The sequence below is a fragment of the Perca flavescens genome, chromosome 12 (genome assembly GCF_004354835.1).
Source record: "Perca flavescens isolate YP-PL-M2 chromosome 12, PFLA_1.0, whole genome shotgun sequence".
In the NCBI taxonomy this organism is placed as follows: domain Eukaryota; kingdom Metazoa; phylum Chordata; class Actinopteri; order Perciformes; family Percidae; genus Perca; species Perca flavescens.
Genome location: NC_041342.1, coordinates 20,613,576 through 20,629,191, shown reverse-complemented (window position 1 = coordinate 20,629,191; position 15,616 = coordinate 20,613,576). Strand labels below are relative to the sequence as shown.

Genomic DNA, 15,616 nt, shown 5'->3' with positions numbered 1-15,616 from the left:
CACACGTAGGCTGTTTTTGTTTTCTAAAAACGGAAATTATATTGCAGAATCCTTTATGCGTAACCAGTAAAAATCATTAGGCATTAGCCTACCTCATAATGTAATTTAAACCCCGGGCAAAATAATAAGAACCGAAAAGTAGACTATAAAATACCAACTCTGACCACAAAAAGTGCAAGTGTTTATCAGCTGGAACCGGGACAAATACCAACGTGGAAAGCACACATATATCCCCAACGCCTCATATTCCTACTGTTAGGCTTCTTTTATTATTTAAATTGTTATATATAGGCTCTATTATGTTAGATACAAGGCTAAAATGAAGTCATTTCAGGCGTGTTTCGGAGTCGTGTTAAGGTCACTCGCTGGCTGCCTGAATTCCCCTCTTTGTGTTTACACATCCGGGTTTCCCTGTTTGCAGCCCATTCCCCATTTAGAAGCCATTTTGGACACAGATCAGTAACATGCATGTAAACCCCGACCGACCTCCCGATGCAGCGGTGCTACTATTCAAGTGAATAACCTCAAAAAGAGCGCTGAGCTTTCGTCTTGGGTGGTTTAACGGCTTCCCATTCGGCTTTTGGATCCACTTCCAATGCGAAATACTGCACATGTTAATGGACTAACAGTCTGGCAGTCAGTTAATCGCTCCTATCTTTTCTTGCAACATTGTTGCAGCGTCGCGGCTATTGACACGCGTTGTGGTGGTGGTTAGGCTGCTGGAGGGACCGGAGGCCTGTGGTCGTTTTGATCCTGGACTGATGTTTTGGACAACCTGAGTTTTAATGTTCGCGTCGGGAAGCTGGGGAAATCTCTGTCCTGTATTTAAAACGGAACATGTCTTTTTCATGGCTGACTTGTTCACTTCTTCTGGGAACTTTATGCGCAGGTAAGCCGCTATTGTTGGTTCCGAATTTGCAACAGTTCTTTTTCCGAGTCGGAGGCAGACACATTTTTGTCTGAATGTGTGCGTGTACTAGTCTCCGTTTGAAATGTCGACCCGCGAGCGAGTTTACGTGTGTTAGTTGTTTAAACTTTGTCGGCAGTGGTAGATACTATCGGTCAGTTGTGGGGATTTTTATTCTCTTACCCATCCATCGCATTTTCTCCGTTTGCCCCCACATATGTACACATCTAGTTCACACACGGGGAATAATTAAGCAGTAGCTGGGACTTTTTTGTTATGTAACAAGAAAATATATCCAATTACATTGAATTTAGCATTTAATGCTGACAATGTTGCAATAAAAGATATCCAAATTTAAAACTGTTGCGTCCCCTTCGCCTTTCTTAACAGTGGCAGGAATAGAAGGCAGCAGCTGCATCAACATCCTGAAACCTTATAGGCTACATCTCAGGTCTGCACTCTTGTTTGTGGTTACAGGCTGAACAAGAGCCTTTGTAAAACACACTTTCTTTGAATAGAATTTTCATAAATCAATGTGCGTTTGATTTGATGAGACAGCAGCTGTTGTCTTACGTTAGGTCTTTACCCTGAATTGAAACACCGTTCTGTTTCCAAAGCCTGTGACCACATGAAAGTGAGCAAGGATTGTTTTTCTTTTGTTTTGCCTTTTTTTTTTTTTTTTTGCCAGTGTTTGCAACTCATATGGGAGGTTTTATTGTGCGTTCAAAACATGTTTACCTTTGTCCCCTACCTAGTTGTTTTGGAAACGATAATATCCACTTTCCCCCTCACTTTTTAGTTTTTCTACTACATGTAATATATATTTTTATTGTCCTGTCTCATGTGTGCCAAATAGCACTGTAGTTAATGCCTTAATGTTTTATAGATTAGTGCTCGGAGTGTATAGTAAGCTGCTACTCCAGAATTCATGTTGTTGTGTGTGAGCCTCAATAAGTGACAGAGGGAGGGGGGTTGGGGAATGATCTTGTAGTAAAAGTCCTCCCGGATCATGTGACCACAGATATCAGAAATCCCATCTCTGCTCAATGGAGCATCACTGCTGTGTGTGTGTCCTTACTACCTTCCTACGATCCTTAATAAGGAGCATGTTTGGTTGTTCATTGCATGCATCCTTATATGCTATAATGAAATCCATTGTATGCTGCTGGACAACTGTGTGTGTGTGTGTGTGTGTGTGTGTGTGTGTGTGTGTGTGTGTGTGTGTGAGAGAGAGAGGTTGGTGGGGGTAACATTGGGGGATGGGCAGCCTAATATAGGCAGGGATTTAAAGAGACATGCACTATTTTTTTCTGTGAACAAAGATTAGGCATTTGGGAATGACATGTACAGCATCTTATCTGCTTCATTATTCATCAAAAAGGCATCTTAAATGTGTTGCTTGAGTGTGTCCAACATTCAGTCCACAAAGAGGATTGAATGTTAGGAGACTGACAGCTATTGTCAAATCTCGGTTTGGTTAGGGAAATTATTTCCTGCTAAATGACAGAAAAAGCCCTTAAAGAAGAAGGTCTTATCTGTCTTTCCAGATGTGTCAAACTCCAGCAGGATACCAATATGTGCTGTGTTTCTATATCACACTAGGGCATACCATTGTTTTTCTATAGCTAATTAAATTGTCTTTTACCCTCCTTTTTAGTTGTAACTCTCTGAAAAGATCTTTTAGTGAATTTTGATTAAGCTGAACTACTATTCTGCAACAATTTCTTAGCCCAGAGGAACTCCCTTTTTACTATAGAGAGCTCCTAAACTTGGCCGTGCGCCAGAGTGATGATAGAGGCTCTGCTCAGAGATGTTTCTTCGTGGCATCAAGCAGATCCTGCGCCATATGTTGTGCTTTCGCTGCTGAGTTTCAATTCATTATGATGTGAGCTGACTGAGGCCTTCTGTCCATTTCAGGGTACAGTCTGGGCGAAGCAGAGACCCGGGAGTGCGTGTACTACAATGATAACTGGCGTACGGAGAGGACCAACCAGAGCGGCTTTGAGCGCTGCGAGGGGGAGAAGGACAAGCGACTGCACTGTTATGCCTCCTGGCTCAACTCCTCAGGGACCATCAAGCTGGTGAAGAAAGGCTGCTGGCTGGACGACTTCAACTGCTACGACAGGTCGGGTCACTGAGCGAGGTCATCGCCACCATACATTTACATTTATATTTTAGGTGTCTGGCTCGTACCCAGAGTGACTGGCAGTGAGTACAACACAAATATCTGCTTCAGTACCCACATGTAATTCGATATATCTAGATTTCTTTGACCTGGGGCATTTTCAGCGACAGAAATAAAACCACTTATGCAGGAACTATTTTTCAATCAGCTGATCAACTGGAGAAATTGCAAACATTTAGTGGTTCTGGCTGAGTGAGAATGACCTGTAAGGTTTTTTGGCCTTTGGCCCTTTTTGGCCTTTGTTTAGGAAAAACTCAGGAGCAGCACAACTCATTAATTTAATTTATAATATTTAATTTCATATTAAATTAAATTTATACTTTTTTATTGATCCCCAGTGGGGAAATTACAATTTACATTCCGTTTGTTAGAAATCACTACACACGGGCCTGAAATACACACTCACACGTACATGCTCAGGACTTATTCATGCACAAATGGAGAGTGGGCTGCCAGTACTGGACCAGCACCCTGAGCGGTTGGGGGAGTACGGTGCCTTGCTCAAGAGCACCTTGGCAGTGCCCAGGAGGTGAATTGGCATCTCTCCAGCTACCAATCCACGGTCCGTACGGGGACTTAACATAGCGACCCTCCGGTTCGGGAGACCCTCCGGATCGGGAGACTTATGACTTACACGGAAGCATTTAATGAACACTCAATTGAGGAGACAAATAAGCAGGCAGTACAGTATAACCACGATGTGTTATTGTGCAGTGCCGTCCCAACTCTCTGGGGTTCCTGTCTTCCTGAAGGTGTATTTAAACTTGTGCTGGAGGCGTTACGTTTAGCTGAACCTTTAAGGTAAACAAAGATATTGCAGGCGCCGTAAACACAGATACTAAAGCCTTGTTCAGCCTATCTCTCTCTCTCTCTCTCTCTCTCTGGAAAGTATGCTTAAGTGTGGCTGGCCCTCTGGCCTCCAAAAAGGAGACAGTCCTGAGACAAAACATTCCCTTATCATACAGCTGCCTAGATTCCCTGAATCTGTGGAGACAAATGTAATTATACATGAACAGTTTTGGTTATTAGAGACTGGCCGAATATTCTAGTCCCCTGACCTGTGACCTATGAATGACCTGATGTTGTCTTGGCTTTCCCTTTAGTCTCATCTTACCACAACATGGTGTTTCTGGAAATTCCACCACAGCCTTGGTCAGACAAAACAAGCAATTTAAAGATGACATCTCACGCTTTGGGAACATTTTGAAGGGCATTTTCTTTTTCTAATTACATGTTACAGAGTAAACGATGGATCAACAGATTTATCAGTATGGGAAATCGGCAATCGCAGCCCTAAAAAAACATCCAAACTTTACATCAAACTTGACGTAAAATTTAGAGATACAGGACTGTCTTACTTTTTTGCATTGCCTTATCACCAATATATAAATCTCAAGGGTTTCCAGATAGTCTGCATCTGTATCAACGGTGCAGAGTAGTAGTAGCTCCGTGCCCACAGCCTGATGGTGGCAGATTGATATGGTTGCACTGGGCAACTCAGGAATTTGTAAGTAAGGAGGAGAGTTTTAAACTAGCTTTATCAGCAGCCTGTGCATAGCTTTGTGGCGTGATCAAACTTTTTAGTCTTTAATATTCAAGCCAATTTAGAAAAAGCTGGAAACCTCTGGTGGCTCATAAAGGCTATATGGAGAAAACAGAACTATAATAACCTACCCCAGATGACACATCAGTTTGTGTGGGTGGGTGTATAAAGAATTAACCATTAGCCAGCAATAAAATAGGTAGGTTTATTTGTAATGTGTTTTATCTGTTCTATTTGTTTCTGATTATTAAAGGTAGTGATTGACCTGCAGCTTTTGAGAAAGTCAAGATAAAAAGGAGGGCTATTATGGGTCTCACAGTGGCATATTAGAGTTAAACACAGCATGCACTACATTATTCCTAAAGCATATTTTGCTGAAATTGGATGTACGCAAGTTGTAGGTTTCGCAGATACACATTTGTTGACAGATTTCAGGGGAAACCACTTCAGTCTGAAGTGCTATTGGCTAAAATTATTATAACTATGAAGGGACAATAAAATAGTGGCAGGAAATCAAGAGCGCTGGACAGGTTGGCAATTGTGAGCAAGTTGAGTCGATGTTACAGAGACTAATTGTAGAATTTTAAGAGCAGTTCTGCAATTTTGTGCATGAAGTGTTAGAAAACCTGTGATTTCTCTGAATCGTGGCTGACCATTCCTTGAGTGACTTGTATGGTGATAATTAACAAGGTTAACAAATCAATATATTCTTAATAAAAGATAATTTGCTCATTTAAGTACCAGATAGATTGTAGTTTCTGTTGGCTCATACACTGGCAGTATTACCAGTAACCAATATCAATGAGTGCATGGGTTAAAGACAGAGTCCTGACAATTATCAGCGGGCTTATGTACAGCAGAAGCAGATGATGTAAAAAGAGAAAAAGGAAGGGGAAAAAAGCCGACACTCGCCTACTTGGTTCTAAGAGTCCAGGTTTTACTATCATGATATTTTGGCCCCATTGTTTATTATTAAAACTGCTTGGCGTGTATCTTGTTTTGACATTTGGTTATCGAAGCAAATATTTAGGAGTGTCGTTTTACCTTTTTAGGCAAGAGTGTGTCTCCATGGAGGAAAACCCTCAGGTCTTCTTCTGCTGCTGCGAGGGCAACTACTGCAATGAACGATTCACCCACCTTCCTGACATGATTGGCAGTGGCAACCGAGGTGAGCGGCAAATGCATCCCCGCTTTTAGTACAAGCAAAAAATAGGTCTTTGCTTTTCCCCTCCGATTAGTGGGAGTAAAGCTTAGTCTTGCATCTGGTAGTAAAAAAAAAACGTTGTGTATATCACACTGATGCATGTTACACAGACGTGGTGATTTGTTTCCTTTTAAATGTTGCTAAATAATGCCGTGTAAGAAATCTGGTAATTTGCCTTCTTGACATTGTAGTTTTCTTTTAAAATGCCATTTCAACATATACGTCTACACTATAATAATCTTCTGTTTGCATAGTCCAGTACTGACTAGACAGGTTACCGAAAGTACATGTTTAGCACACTGCAAAGACTCTGTAGTGACTCGGTCTGTAAGGATTAAGGCTGGACAATCTAGATAAATTGTTACCGGTCTCTTTTTAAAATCAGGTTTTGCATGGAGGGACGCTGGTTATAACCTACATGTCAAAATAGCTGTCATGCTGTAATTCTTCTGTTACTCCTTGACAGTAAAAATCCGGCCTCCACCCCGAGTGCCGTCCCTGCTCAACGTGCTTGTGTACTCCCTGCTGCCTCTCTGTGTGCTGTCCCTGGCCCTCGTTCTGGCCTTGTGGATGTACCGCCACCGCAAACCTCCCTACGGCCATGTAGACCTGAGCGAGGTGAGAGAGAGGCCATACCCCAGTCTGACTCTCTGGTGGTAATCTGTGACATCTGTTGTGCTTAAAGATTAGTCTTTCACTGCATGTCTCTTTAACGTATGTCAGCCATTGTGGCTGCTTACCCTAATTACCCAGTTCTTCTCTTATATTCCTGTAAGATTTTGTACATCTTTTAGATCGATTTAGCAGAAGAACAGGACTTAACTGGTTTTTCTTGTCTGTTATTCAGGATCCTGGACCGGCTCCTCCATCCCCCTTGGTGGGTCTGAAACCACTGCAGCTGCTGGAAATCAAAGCTAGGGGGCGCTTTGGTTGTGTTTGGAAAGCCCAGTTGATGAGCGAATATGTTGCTGTAAAGGTCTTCCCTGTTCAGGTATGTCCATTAATTCAAGGCATTTGTGTAAGTTTTTATCATGTCAATGTTGCGTCGTAGCTTCCAGTTAGTTCCTCTCGGTTATTAATTACTTTTGAGTCAGTGCCAAGCAAGCGATTAAAAAAAAAAAAAAAATAGACCATTTTATCTTTGAAATCCTCAAAGACACCATACCATTTGGATGAATAAATATTGGTTGCAGAATTAAAAAAAATAAAATTAAATTAAAAAAAACATTTGTCAAGTTGGGACTGTATTGCCAAATCCAGGTAGCCACAAAAGACATATGTCCAAGCAAAATATTTACATTTTTATTTTTTATAAAAATTTAAAGTAACTTTTTTTTGGTTGGTTCACATTGTACAAATTGAAAATGCTTCTTTCCTTTTTTTTCATTCATTTTTGGCTACCATCTTTGTTTTTTTTTTTTTTTTTTGTCATGCAGTGGATGGAATATTTACCAGCTGCGAGAGCACTGCTGGTATTGTTTTCACATTTTAAATCGGTCTGTGTCATCATGGCAAAATGTGTTCCTGGAAACACCTTCTGTAGCGGGAACTACCACAGAACAAGATTTGACTGGAATGTAATGTTAATACATGAGAGGCACAAACTGGGGCTAACTGCTTTGTGTAACGTACAAGGAATTATGATTATTGTTTTTAAATTGCTTGCCTAAACACTTTCTGGTCTATGTGTGTTTGCGTAGGACAAGCAGTCATGGCAAAACGAGCGGGACATATTCCTGACTCCAGGGATGCGGCATGAAAACCTCTTACGTTACATCGCTGCAGAGAAGCACGGCACCAACCTGGAGACGGAGCTGTGGCTTATCACAGAGTTTCATGAGAGGGTGAGTGCACATCTTACTCATATATATATATATATATATATATATATATATATATATATATATATATATATATATATATATATATATATATATATACCCCCACATATAGGTATAGGGCTCATGTTTACTAGAACTGCTGGACGTTTTCCAATATTGGCAGATGCCTTTTATTTACCTCAACAAAAGAGCATGGTAGCTTTTATTAAAGTGGATTTTATGACTCATGGCAAGTCTGCAGTACAGCATATACATACCTTTTAGTGTTAGAGTTTAGTATTCTTAGATTTATACAGCGGTTTTCGCATGTAGGGTAAAAAATAATACAATTTTGTTCAAAAATGGCAGATATAACGTGTGTGCCTGAAATAATACTATATGATAAAACACCTTGAGGCTACCTGAATATCCTGTTCATTGGACTTCTCAACAAAGGTATTAACACATCAAAACATGATTAAACAATAATTAGCATAAACACGAATGTAGCATTACATGTGTGCAGTGACTGTCACGGTTTGTCCTTGTAGCGCCTTTTATCTATGGCAGTGGCTCAAACGTAGTTCCAGTAATTGTCTCAGTGCCATCTGTGCATGTGTCATCTGTTTGGTTTAATGTTTCAATGTTGTCAGTGTTTTTAATATTTTAAAGGTGCAATAATACTGAGTGTTTAAAATAGTTACTGCAGTACAAATTCAAAATACTGGAGAGAGTTGTCTCTCCAAGGCCCTCCTCCCCAGACTCGAAGTTCACGGAGGTTGCCACCGCAGCACCCATAGTCTCACTTTGCCAGACCGTCCTCCATACCGCGCTGAAGGAGCATCCACAACAATGTTGCTAGACTCTTGTCCTACATAGCCAGACATTACTTTGCAGAACAGCAGAGTAGCTAACGTTAGATGCTGGCTATATTGACAGTCATAGAAGCCTGTGGTCATGTGGAGCTCTGTGTCGGATGGGTAAAAAACAGGACTTTCACCCAGGAGTGCTGGGATTGCGTCCCGCCTTTTAAGCCTTCCCCAATGTTTCTTTCCTAAACCCAACAGTTTTCCTAAGTGTGTGATGTTGGTCATTGTCATGTTTTTATCGTGTTTTTTTGTGTTACTAAAGCCTTTCCCAAAGTTCTTTTCCGAAACCCAACCTTTTTCTTTTTTTCTTTTTACACGCGTGCGACGTTGTTCTCGCGATAGGCTACGGCATGTTCTCGTGATAAGACGCCACGTGGTGTGTATGTTTACATCTGCTGTATACAGCGTAGACATACACGTGGATAGCTCAAAATGCGTACAGATAAGGCGCCATTTGGCTTTAGGAAAGTGCCGTGTATGTTCACGCAAAGTCATGATGCCATGTTGCAGATGGACAGACACACTTCCTAGACTTAGAGTTACAGTAGGAACCGCTAAAAATAACACTACCTTGCCGTCCTCTACCCCCAACTGAACACGCTTTATTGGCTTAGAATTATGGCGAAAATTGCTAAACACATTGCAAACTCAAGGTCTCTTCCCAATTTACAACCCGCCTCCCTTGGCTTAAAATAACTCACCGTTGTCGGCTATGGCCGCTGAACAAGCTACACATCTTAAACAGCCGTAGCCTGCTTGGTCCTCCAGTAACGTCATAGATATATACACTAGATGTCGCCTTGACTACGTCAGTTCATTGGAACCATAGACAGTATATAATGGACCAATAGTCCCCGTTGCTCTGGACGGAGACCAGTGAAGGCTATTAGAAGCACTTTTCCGGTGAGGCGCAGCCTCCAACTGAGAGAATGTGACGTGAGCAACGTGTCTGAAAGTTGTAAGTCTTCTGGTAGCTATGCCAAGAGAAATCTCAATCATTCCCAATCTTACAGATACGGAGACTGTAGGTGTATGTAAGGAGATAACATGGGCACAGGCTAATTATTGATCACTAACATGCTAGTTAACATTAGTAATTAAACCTAAACATCTCATGTAAGTCGAAACTGCCTGCAAGCTTCTCCTGTACTATACGGTAATTCCTCTACTATGCGACATTAAGTCACTTGGTTATGACACAATCGTTAGCCTATTTTTACAAAAACGTCTGCTACGGAGCCATAATGTAAGGTACAAGGTAATGGAGCCTTTTATACATAGTCGTGTTTCTTTGGAACTAAACAACGGACAAATAGTCTTTAAACGCTTCAGATGTAAAGTTATTCGCAGTCAAGTGACGTAAAAAAAAAATGTCGGTCAGCGGAATGCTAACAGGAGGTGATGGCCAGTTAGCAACAAAATGGCGCCATGATGGCTCGAGTTCTGAAGCGAAGCTTACCCCCTTGATTGGAACCATAGGATTGGAACCTTGGAACGAATGCGTCAACAAAGCCGCCATCTTGGAACAGGGGAGTCACTCCTCTTTAATGCATCAGCGTCAATGTAGGTAAAGGGCTAACGGAAATAAAATCACCATAAATCGTCATAAATGCGATTTTCTAGTTCTTGTGATTCGTTCCAAAGGTCAGACATGTATTTATGATCGAGTCCAGAGAAAAATTAAGCTTTTGATATTAATATAATCTACTTTGTTCAAAATGTAATGCCTAGTGCCTTTAAGCCTAGGTTTATAGTCTTATTCTTCAACTTGATACTGCTTCCACTTAAGTAAACTAAAAGATGAACTATACAAAACAAAGAAACTAATTCATGTGTTAATAAAAAGAATATTTATTATGATCGGTTCACAGATCTGAGTCCAAACGGAAACTTCACCCTTCTGAAAAGAGTTTCTGCTTCAAAGTGAAGTTTAAACAGTCTGAAATGTCCAGGCTCACTCCTCCATTATTTATTTCTGTATGTATTTATGCGTTGAATATAATTTTAACGGGCACTGAGCTCCAGATCCTGCAGCCGCAGACGGTCTCTGTTGCCCCGCTGTAGCTTCTCTCCGTCCGCCTGCCGCCGGCAAACTTAGTGGAACTTCCCGCCGATATCGACATACAGGTCGTCCTGGACTACGTGTAAGATCCTCCCGGACTATGTGTAAGATCCTCCCGATCACCACTCTGTCTTTGGCTGGTCCGATCTGGATCAGCGGGGACCGGCGCAGCAGCGAGGCGAAGCCGTGTTTTTGCCCGGGGGAAGAGACGCTGCGGCCGGCCACGGAGCTCTCCGCCTCCCGCTGCCGCCGGAGCTCAGATTGCTGGTCGAAGGCGGCATATATATATCATAAAACACATTGTCACCTGTTAAATGTTATCCATTGCTGTTTGTTCTTTTCATTTCATTTATCGAACTTCATTAAGCAGTACAAAAGTCCGGCATCTTTAGCGTTGTTCCAAGATGGCGGCGGTTTTGACGTATGTTTAGAACCTCAAGGCGACATCTAGTGTATATATCTATGCAGTAACGTTAGCAGGGTTAGCATGCCGGCGTTAGCCAGGACCAATCGGGATCACTTTATTGGCTGTGTCTCAGTTTGGTTTTGCGAGTAACCAACTCGGGTACTCTAGCTATATAACTCAATGTGAGTACAGAAATGTTGAAATGACATAAAATGCCCGTCCCTTGTAGCCGTGATAAATTAGCCTGAAGCTAATGCTTAGCTACCTGTTCAGGAGGAAATTGGCCAACTCTGTGTCCTTTTGGAATCTAAGCTGTCTCCATCTTTCAAATACATCTCCAATATTTACCTGGGGTTTGTTACATCTCTGGTCACGCTGTTAGAATTTTTTTTTTAGGTCGGGTAGAATTGATCTCCATCGATCCCGCTCGTTTGTTTGCTGCTTTCATGGCTGTACTAACGTTACAGCTGTAGCGCGCTGGGTTTGCGTTTTTACAGGTACAGTATATCTGGCAACCCGGCCTGGCTGTCAAACTCGGCAGTTGATAACAACACACAGGCCAAAACGCAAACAGAAATTGTGTCGCGGAACGGAAATTTCAAAAGGAGAAATTACTGGCACTGTTAAATTACTATTAGCATTGTTGTCAGAAAAAAAATAGTATTTCAACTTAGCATGTTTCCTTAATATCTGATGATGCATTGGAGTCATTTTTGGATTTATTACAGTAAATATTTTGGACCTTTTTAAGCTATATTTTGTGAATTTAGATGCTTCTGGTAATTCTTCCAGGATATGCTATTTGGCTAGCAAATTAAGTCAAACACAGGACCAAACACCATCTGTTCCAGGGATATGGTTGGCTAACTCATTAGACACTTACAGTAGATTTTCCTGAGACATTAGATATTTGTGCAGTTATTAATCCTTTTTCCTGAATTGTGTGTGTGTGTGTGTGTGTGTGTGTGTGTGTGTGTGTGTGTGTGTGTGTGTGTGTGTGTGTGTGTGTGTGTGTGTGTGTGTGTGTGTGTGTGTGTGTGTGTGTGTGTGTGTGTGTGTGTGTGTGTGTGTAGGGCTCATTGACAGACCACCTGAAAGGTAACACTGTGACCTGGAGTGAGCTGTGTCACATAGCAGAGACCATGTCCCGCGGCTTGGCTTACCTCCATGAGGACATTCCCAGCTACAAGGGAGATGGGCCCAAACCCACCATTGCACACAGGTAGAGAAAACAAACTGGCTTTCCTAAAAACTCAAATCACTGAAAATCAGACTACATTTAATTTGAGTACTCCTCTCTTCTGCTTGTGCCTGATTTAGTCATTTTGCCCTGGAAGTCCATAGACTAATATGTGTGACTAAACATCTCTATAATTACAGCATTTTAATGAGTTTGTCCTTAAATCAATTTTCTAGGGACTTCAAGAGTAAGAATGTGATGGTACGAGATGATCTGACTGCAATCATTGGAGACTTTGGGCTCGCTGTACGATTTGAACCAGGAAAACCTCCAGGTGACACGCATGGCCAGGTATGGAATAACTTCACTACTTTATTTCCACATTGGCACTTTGATGCCAGTCTGATGAATTGTCACCTGGTTTTTCTGAAATGTTCACATAGGCTAGGCTTGATACGGTTAGCGCAATGTAGAAATGTCCTAGTAAATGTTAAATAGTTAATATTTATGGAGTCAGTTACTCTAGTTTGTAGAGGTTTTTTATTTTGACATGAAAGAGTCTTTTTTTTTTTTTTTTTTTTTTTCTGATGATTGTTGTCAAAAAAAGCTTCAATAACCCACTTTGATTACTAGCGAAAAATTAAAAGGAGTTAAGAATAAAGCACATATAGGCTGTTTCCTATTGTAGGGTTTAACATTTAGAGATGCAGTGGTAGTACTTCATCATGGAAAAAATGTAAGTGTATATTCAAGCATTTCATATTTTTTATATTTATAACAGGTGGGTACGAGGCGATACATGGCTCCGGAGGTGCTGGAGGGAGCCATCAACTTCCAGCGAGACTCCTTCCTGAGAATAGACATGTATGCTATGGGCTTGGTGCTGTGGGAGCTGGTGTCCCGCTGCACGGAGACAGACGGTGAGTTAAACAGTGCAGGAATGCTGCCTCGCACACAGGTGAAAGGTCACTGTGCTTCAGACTGACCTAATAGACAAGGGATTTGTTTTCGTTTTGCCTGGAAATGCTATCTGATCTAGGTTAAAGGTGTAATGTGAGTAGTTACTCTTTTAAATAGAGAGCAAGTTTGGGATTTTCCAAATCCAAATTCTTGACTTGATCGCTGTGTGACGCTTTCCATCCTGCCCCTCCTCAGGTACAGTTGGCGAGTACATGCTGCCATTTGAGGATGAAATAGGCCAACATCCCTCCCTGGAGGATCTGCAGGATGTGGTCGTGCACAAGAAGATGCGTCCAGCCATCAAGGACTGCTGGCTCAAACATCCTGTGAGTAACAGTGGAAAAATAGCTCCGGCAGTTTCAAAAGCAATACCAGGATGTCATGTATTCTTTTTTATTTTTTATTTTATTTTTTTTACACCGTGAATACAGCTCAATCATCTGAGGTCATAGTTCTCTGAATCAGTTATGTTTTTGTAGTTTCTGATATAACGATGGCAGTTATATTTACACCTTTAGGCCACAGAAAAAGTGAGGAATTTCTGTCCTGCGAAATAGATTTTTATTTAATGTTTGGGTTCAAAATGTATGTGCAAAAAAAAAAAAAAAGAAAGTGCCCTTTTAATAAAGTAAGAAACTAGGGACTTACTCTCCTATAACTTCTGGTTTGTGTCTACAGGGTCTGAGCCAGATGTGCGAGACCATCGAAGAATGCTGGGACCATGACGCAGAGGCGCGATTGTCCGCCGGTTGCGTCGAGGAGCGCATCGGCCAGATCGCCAGAACGATTAGCAGCACTACCTCAGACATCCCCGTCTGCATTGTGACGTCTCTCACCAACGAGGACCTACCTCCCAAAGAGTCCAGCACCTGAACGGGTGACCCCCATCCTCCACCTGAGCTCCTGACTTTTTACTTTTTGAATCCAAACTCAGCGGATCTCCGTGAATATTTAAAATCACAAAAACAACAACTAGCAACTTAAATGCAGCTGCTATTTTATCCCAATACTGGTATTTTCGTTCCGTTTGTTTTTGGTGTTTGAAGTCGGATCTTACTAACACATCCATCTGCTGTAGTTTTCGAAGTAGTAATAAGTTATGCGATGGGCACATCTGATAATACCCATGTGTCAAATCTTAAATGTCGTCATTACCTCATTTTGTTAGTCTATTTTTATTACCTCATCAGTTGTCGTTTTTCCTGTCTTGGTCATGATTGTCTGTGGCCAAATGAAATGAACTTTTGCTCCAAACCTCGGACAACGTGCTGCACACCTCGGAGGAACCGTTTTGAGACTGTTAGACAAAATATATTCATCTTCCTCAGGGGTCGAAGCTTCTCGATTTTTAAACTCGAGTGTGCTCCCTTATTTTAAACCTGTGAATGCCTCAGAATGAAAAAAAAAAAAAAAAATTTAAAAAACTCTGAGCACAGCTGTTTTATCACATGGCAGGAGCTGAAATGGGAGCTGAGCAGTTGTATTGGACATTGTGGACTTTTTGAAGATTTGGGACAAGCGTCTTGTCCCAGGGGAACTACCTCTCAGGTATCCAGTACGCTTCTTTGGAACATTTTCTCTAAGTTGAGAGCCAAGCTATCCAGCTAGCTATCGTGGACATATTCCTGGATTTTATTTTGTTTTTTAATTGTAGAACTTCAGAGTTACTCCTTTGCCAGTGGTGTGTGTGTGTGTGTGTGTGTGTGTGTGTGTGTGTGTGTGTGTGTGTGTGTGTGTGTGTGTGTGTGTGTGTGTGTGTGTGTGTGTGTGTGTGTGTGTGTGTGTGTGTGTGTGTGTGTGTGTGTGTGTGTGTGTGTGTGTGTGTGTGTGTGTGTGTGGATTAAATGATGTGAGAAGGATAGTGTGGTTTTAAAGTAAGAACCATGGACAGATAGTTGGGGTTTATCCTTGCGAGGGCCATACTTGAGTAAGCAACATGTCTGTTTTTAATTTGCATGGGTGTTTGTTCAATAGACTCAGTCGGACACAAGTCCCCAGATACCTCAGTCACTATACATCATGCAAGGAGAGCTCAAATGGTTGCCTTTGTCTCAAATGCAATGCCATAGTTGTACCATAACATGAATACCATACATTGAATGTCCGTTATGCTGCTGTGACTATTCCAGGACACTCAAGGATTTGTAGATGTACATTGTACATGTATTCTTTGTTAATATAACGCTAATGATATTATGTGAGGCTTATATATATATATATTTTTTGTTTTTTGTTTTTTGACTGGGTAAGCCCGCAGCTGCTTACTCCTCCAGACTGACCTCAGATATTCTGACAAGTACCTCAGGCTTTTTCTACATGTATATCAAGTTGTGTTATGTATTTTATTGTGTTTTAGTAGTTGAGATATTTTATTGCCAGTTGGGCCTCTTTGTCTGTGGAGATTTCTTTTTAAATAGAGCCTGACTAGTTGTCATGGTGTTAATCCTGTATGGTGTTAATGCTGTACAAACTTAAAAGAA

At 41.4% G+C, this 15,616-nt stretch overlaps 1 protein-coding gene across 1 annotated transcript; it reads left to right on the top strand.

The window, feature by feature from the left end:
- Positions 1-398: 398 nt before the first annotated feature.
- LOC114565748 (activin receptor type-2B) lies at positions 399-14,551 on the top strand. The gene is made up of 11 exons (XM_028593974.1): positions 399-889; positions 2,825-3,032; positions 5,688-5,803; positions 6,306-6,457; positions 6,687-6,830; positions 7,540-7,683; positions 12,070-12,218; positions 12,413-12,527; positions 12,958-13,096; positions 13,332-13,462; positions 13,815-14,551. The coding sequence occupies exons 1-11, from the start codon at positions 838-840 to the stop codon at positions 14,007-14,009; spliced, it is 1,545 nt and encodes a 514-aa protein (XP_028449775.1). The 5' UTR covers positions 399-837; the 3' UTR covers positions 14,010-14,551.
- Positions 14,552-15,616: the final 1,065 nt, after the last annotated feature.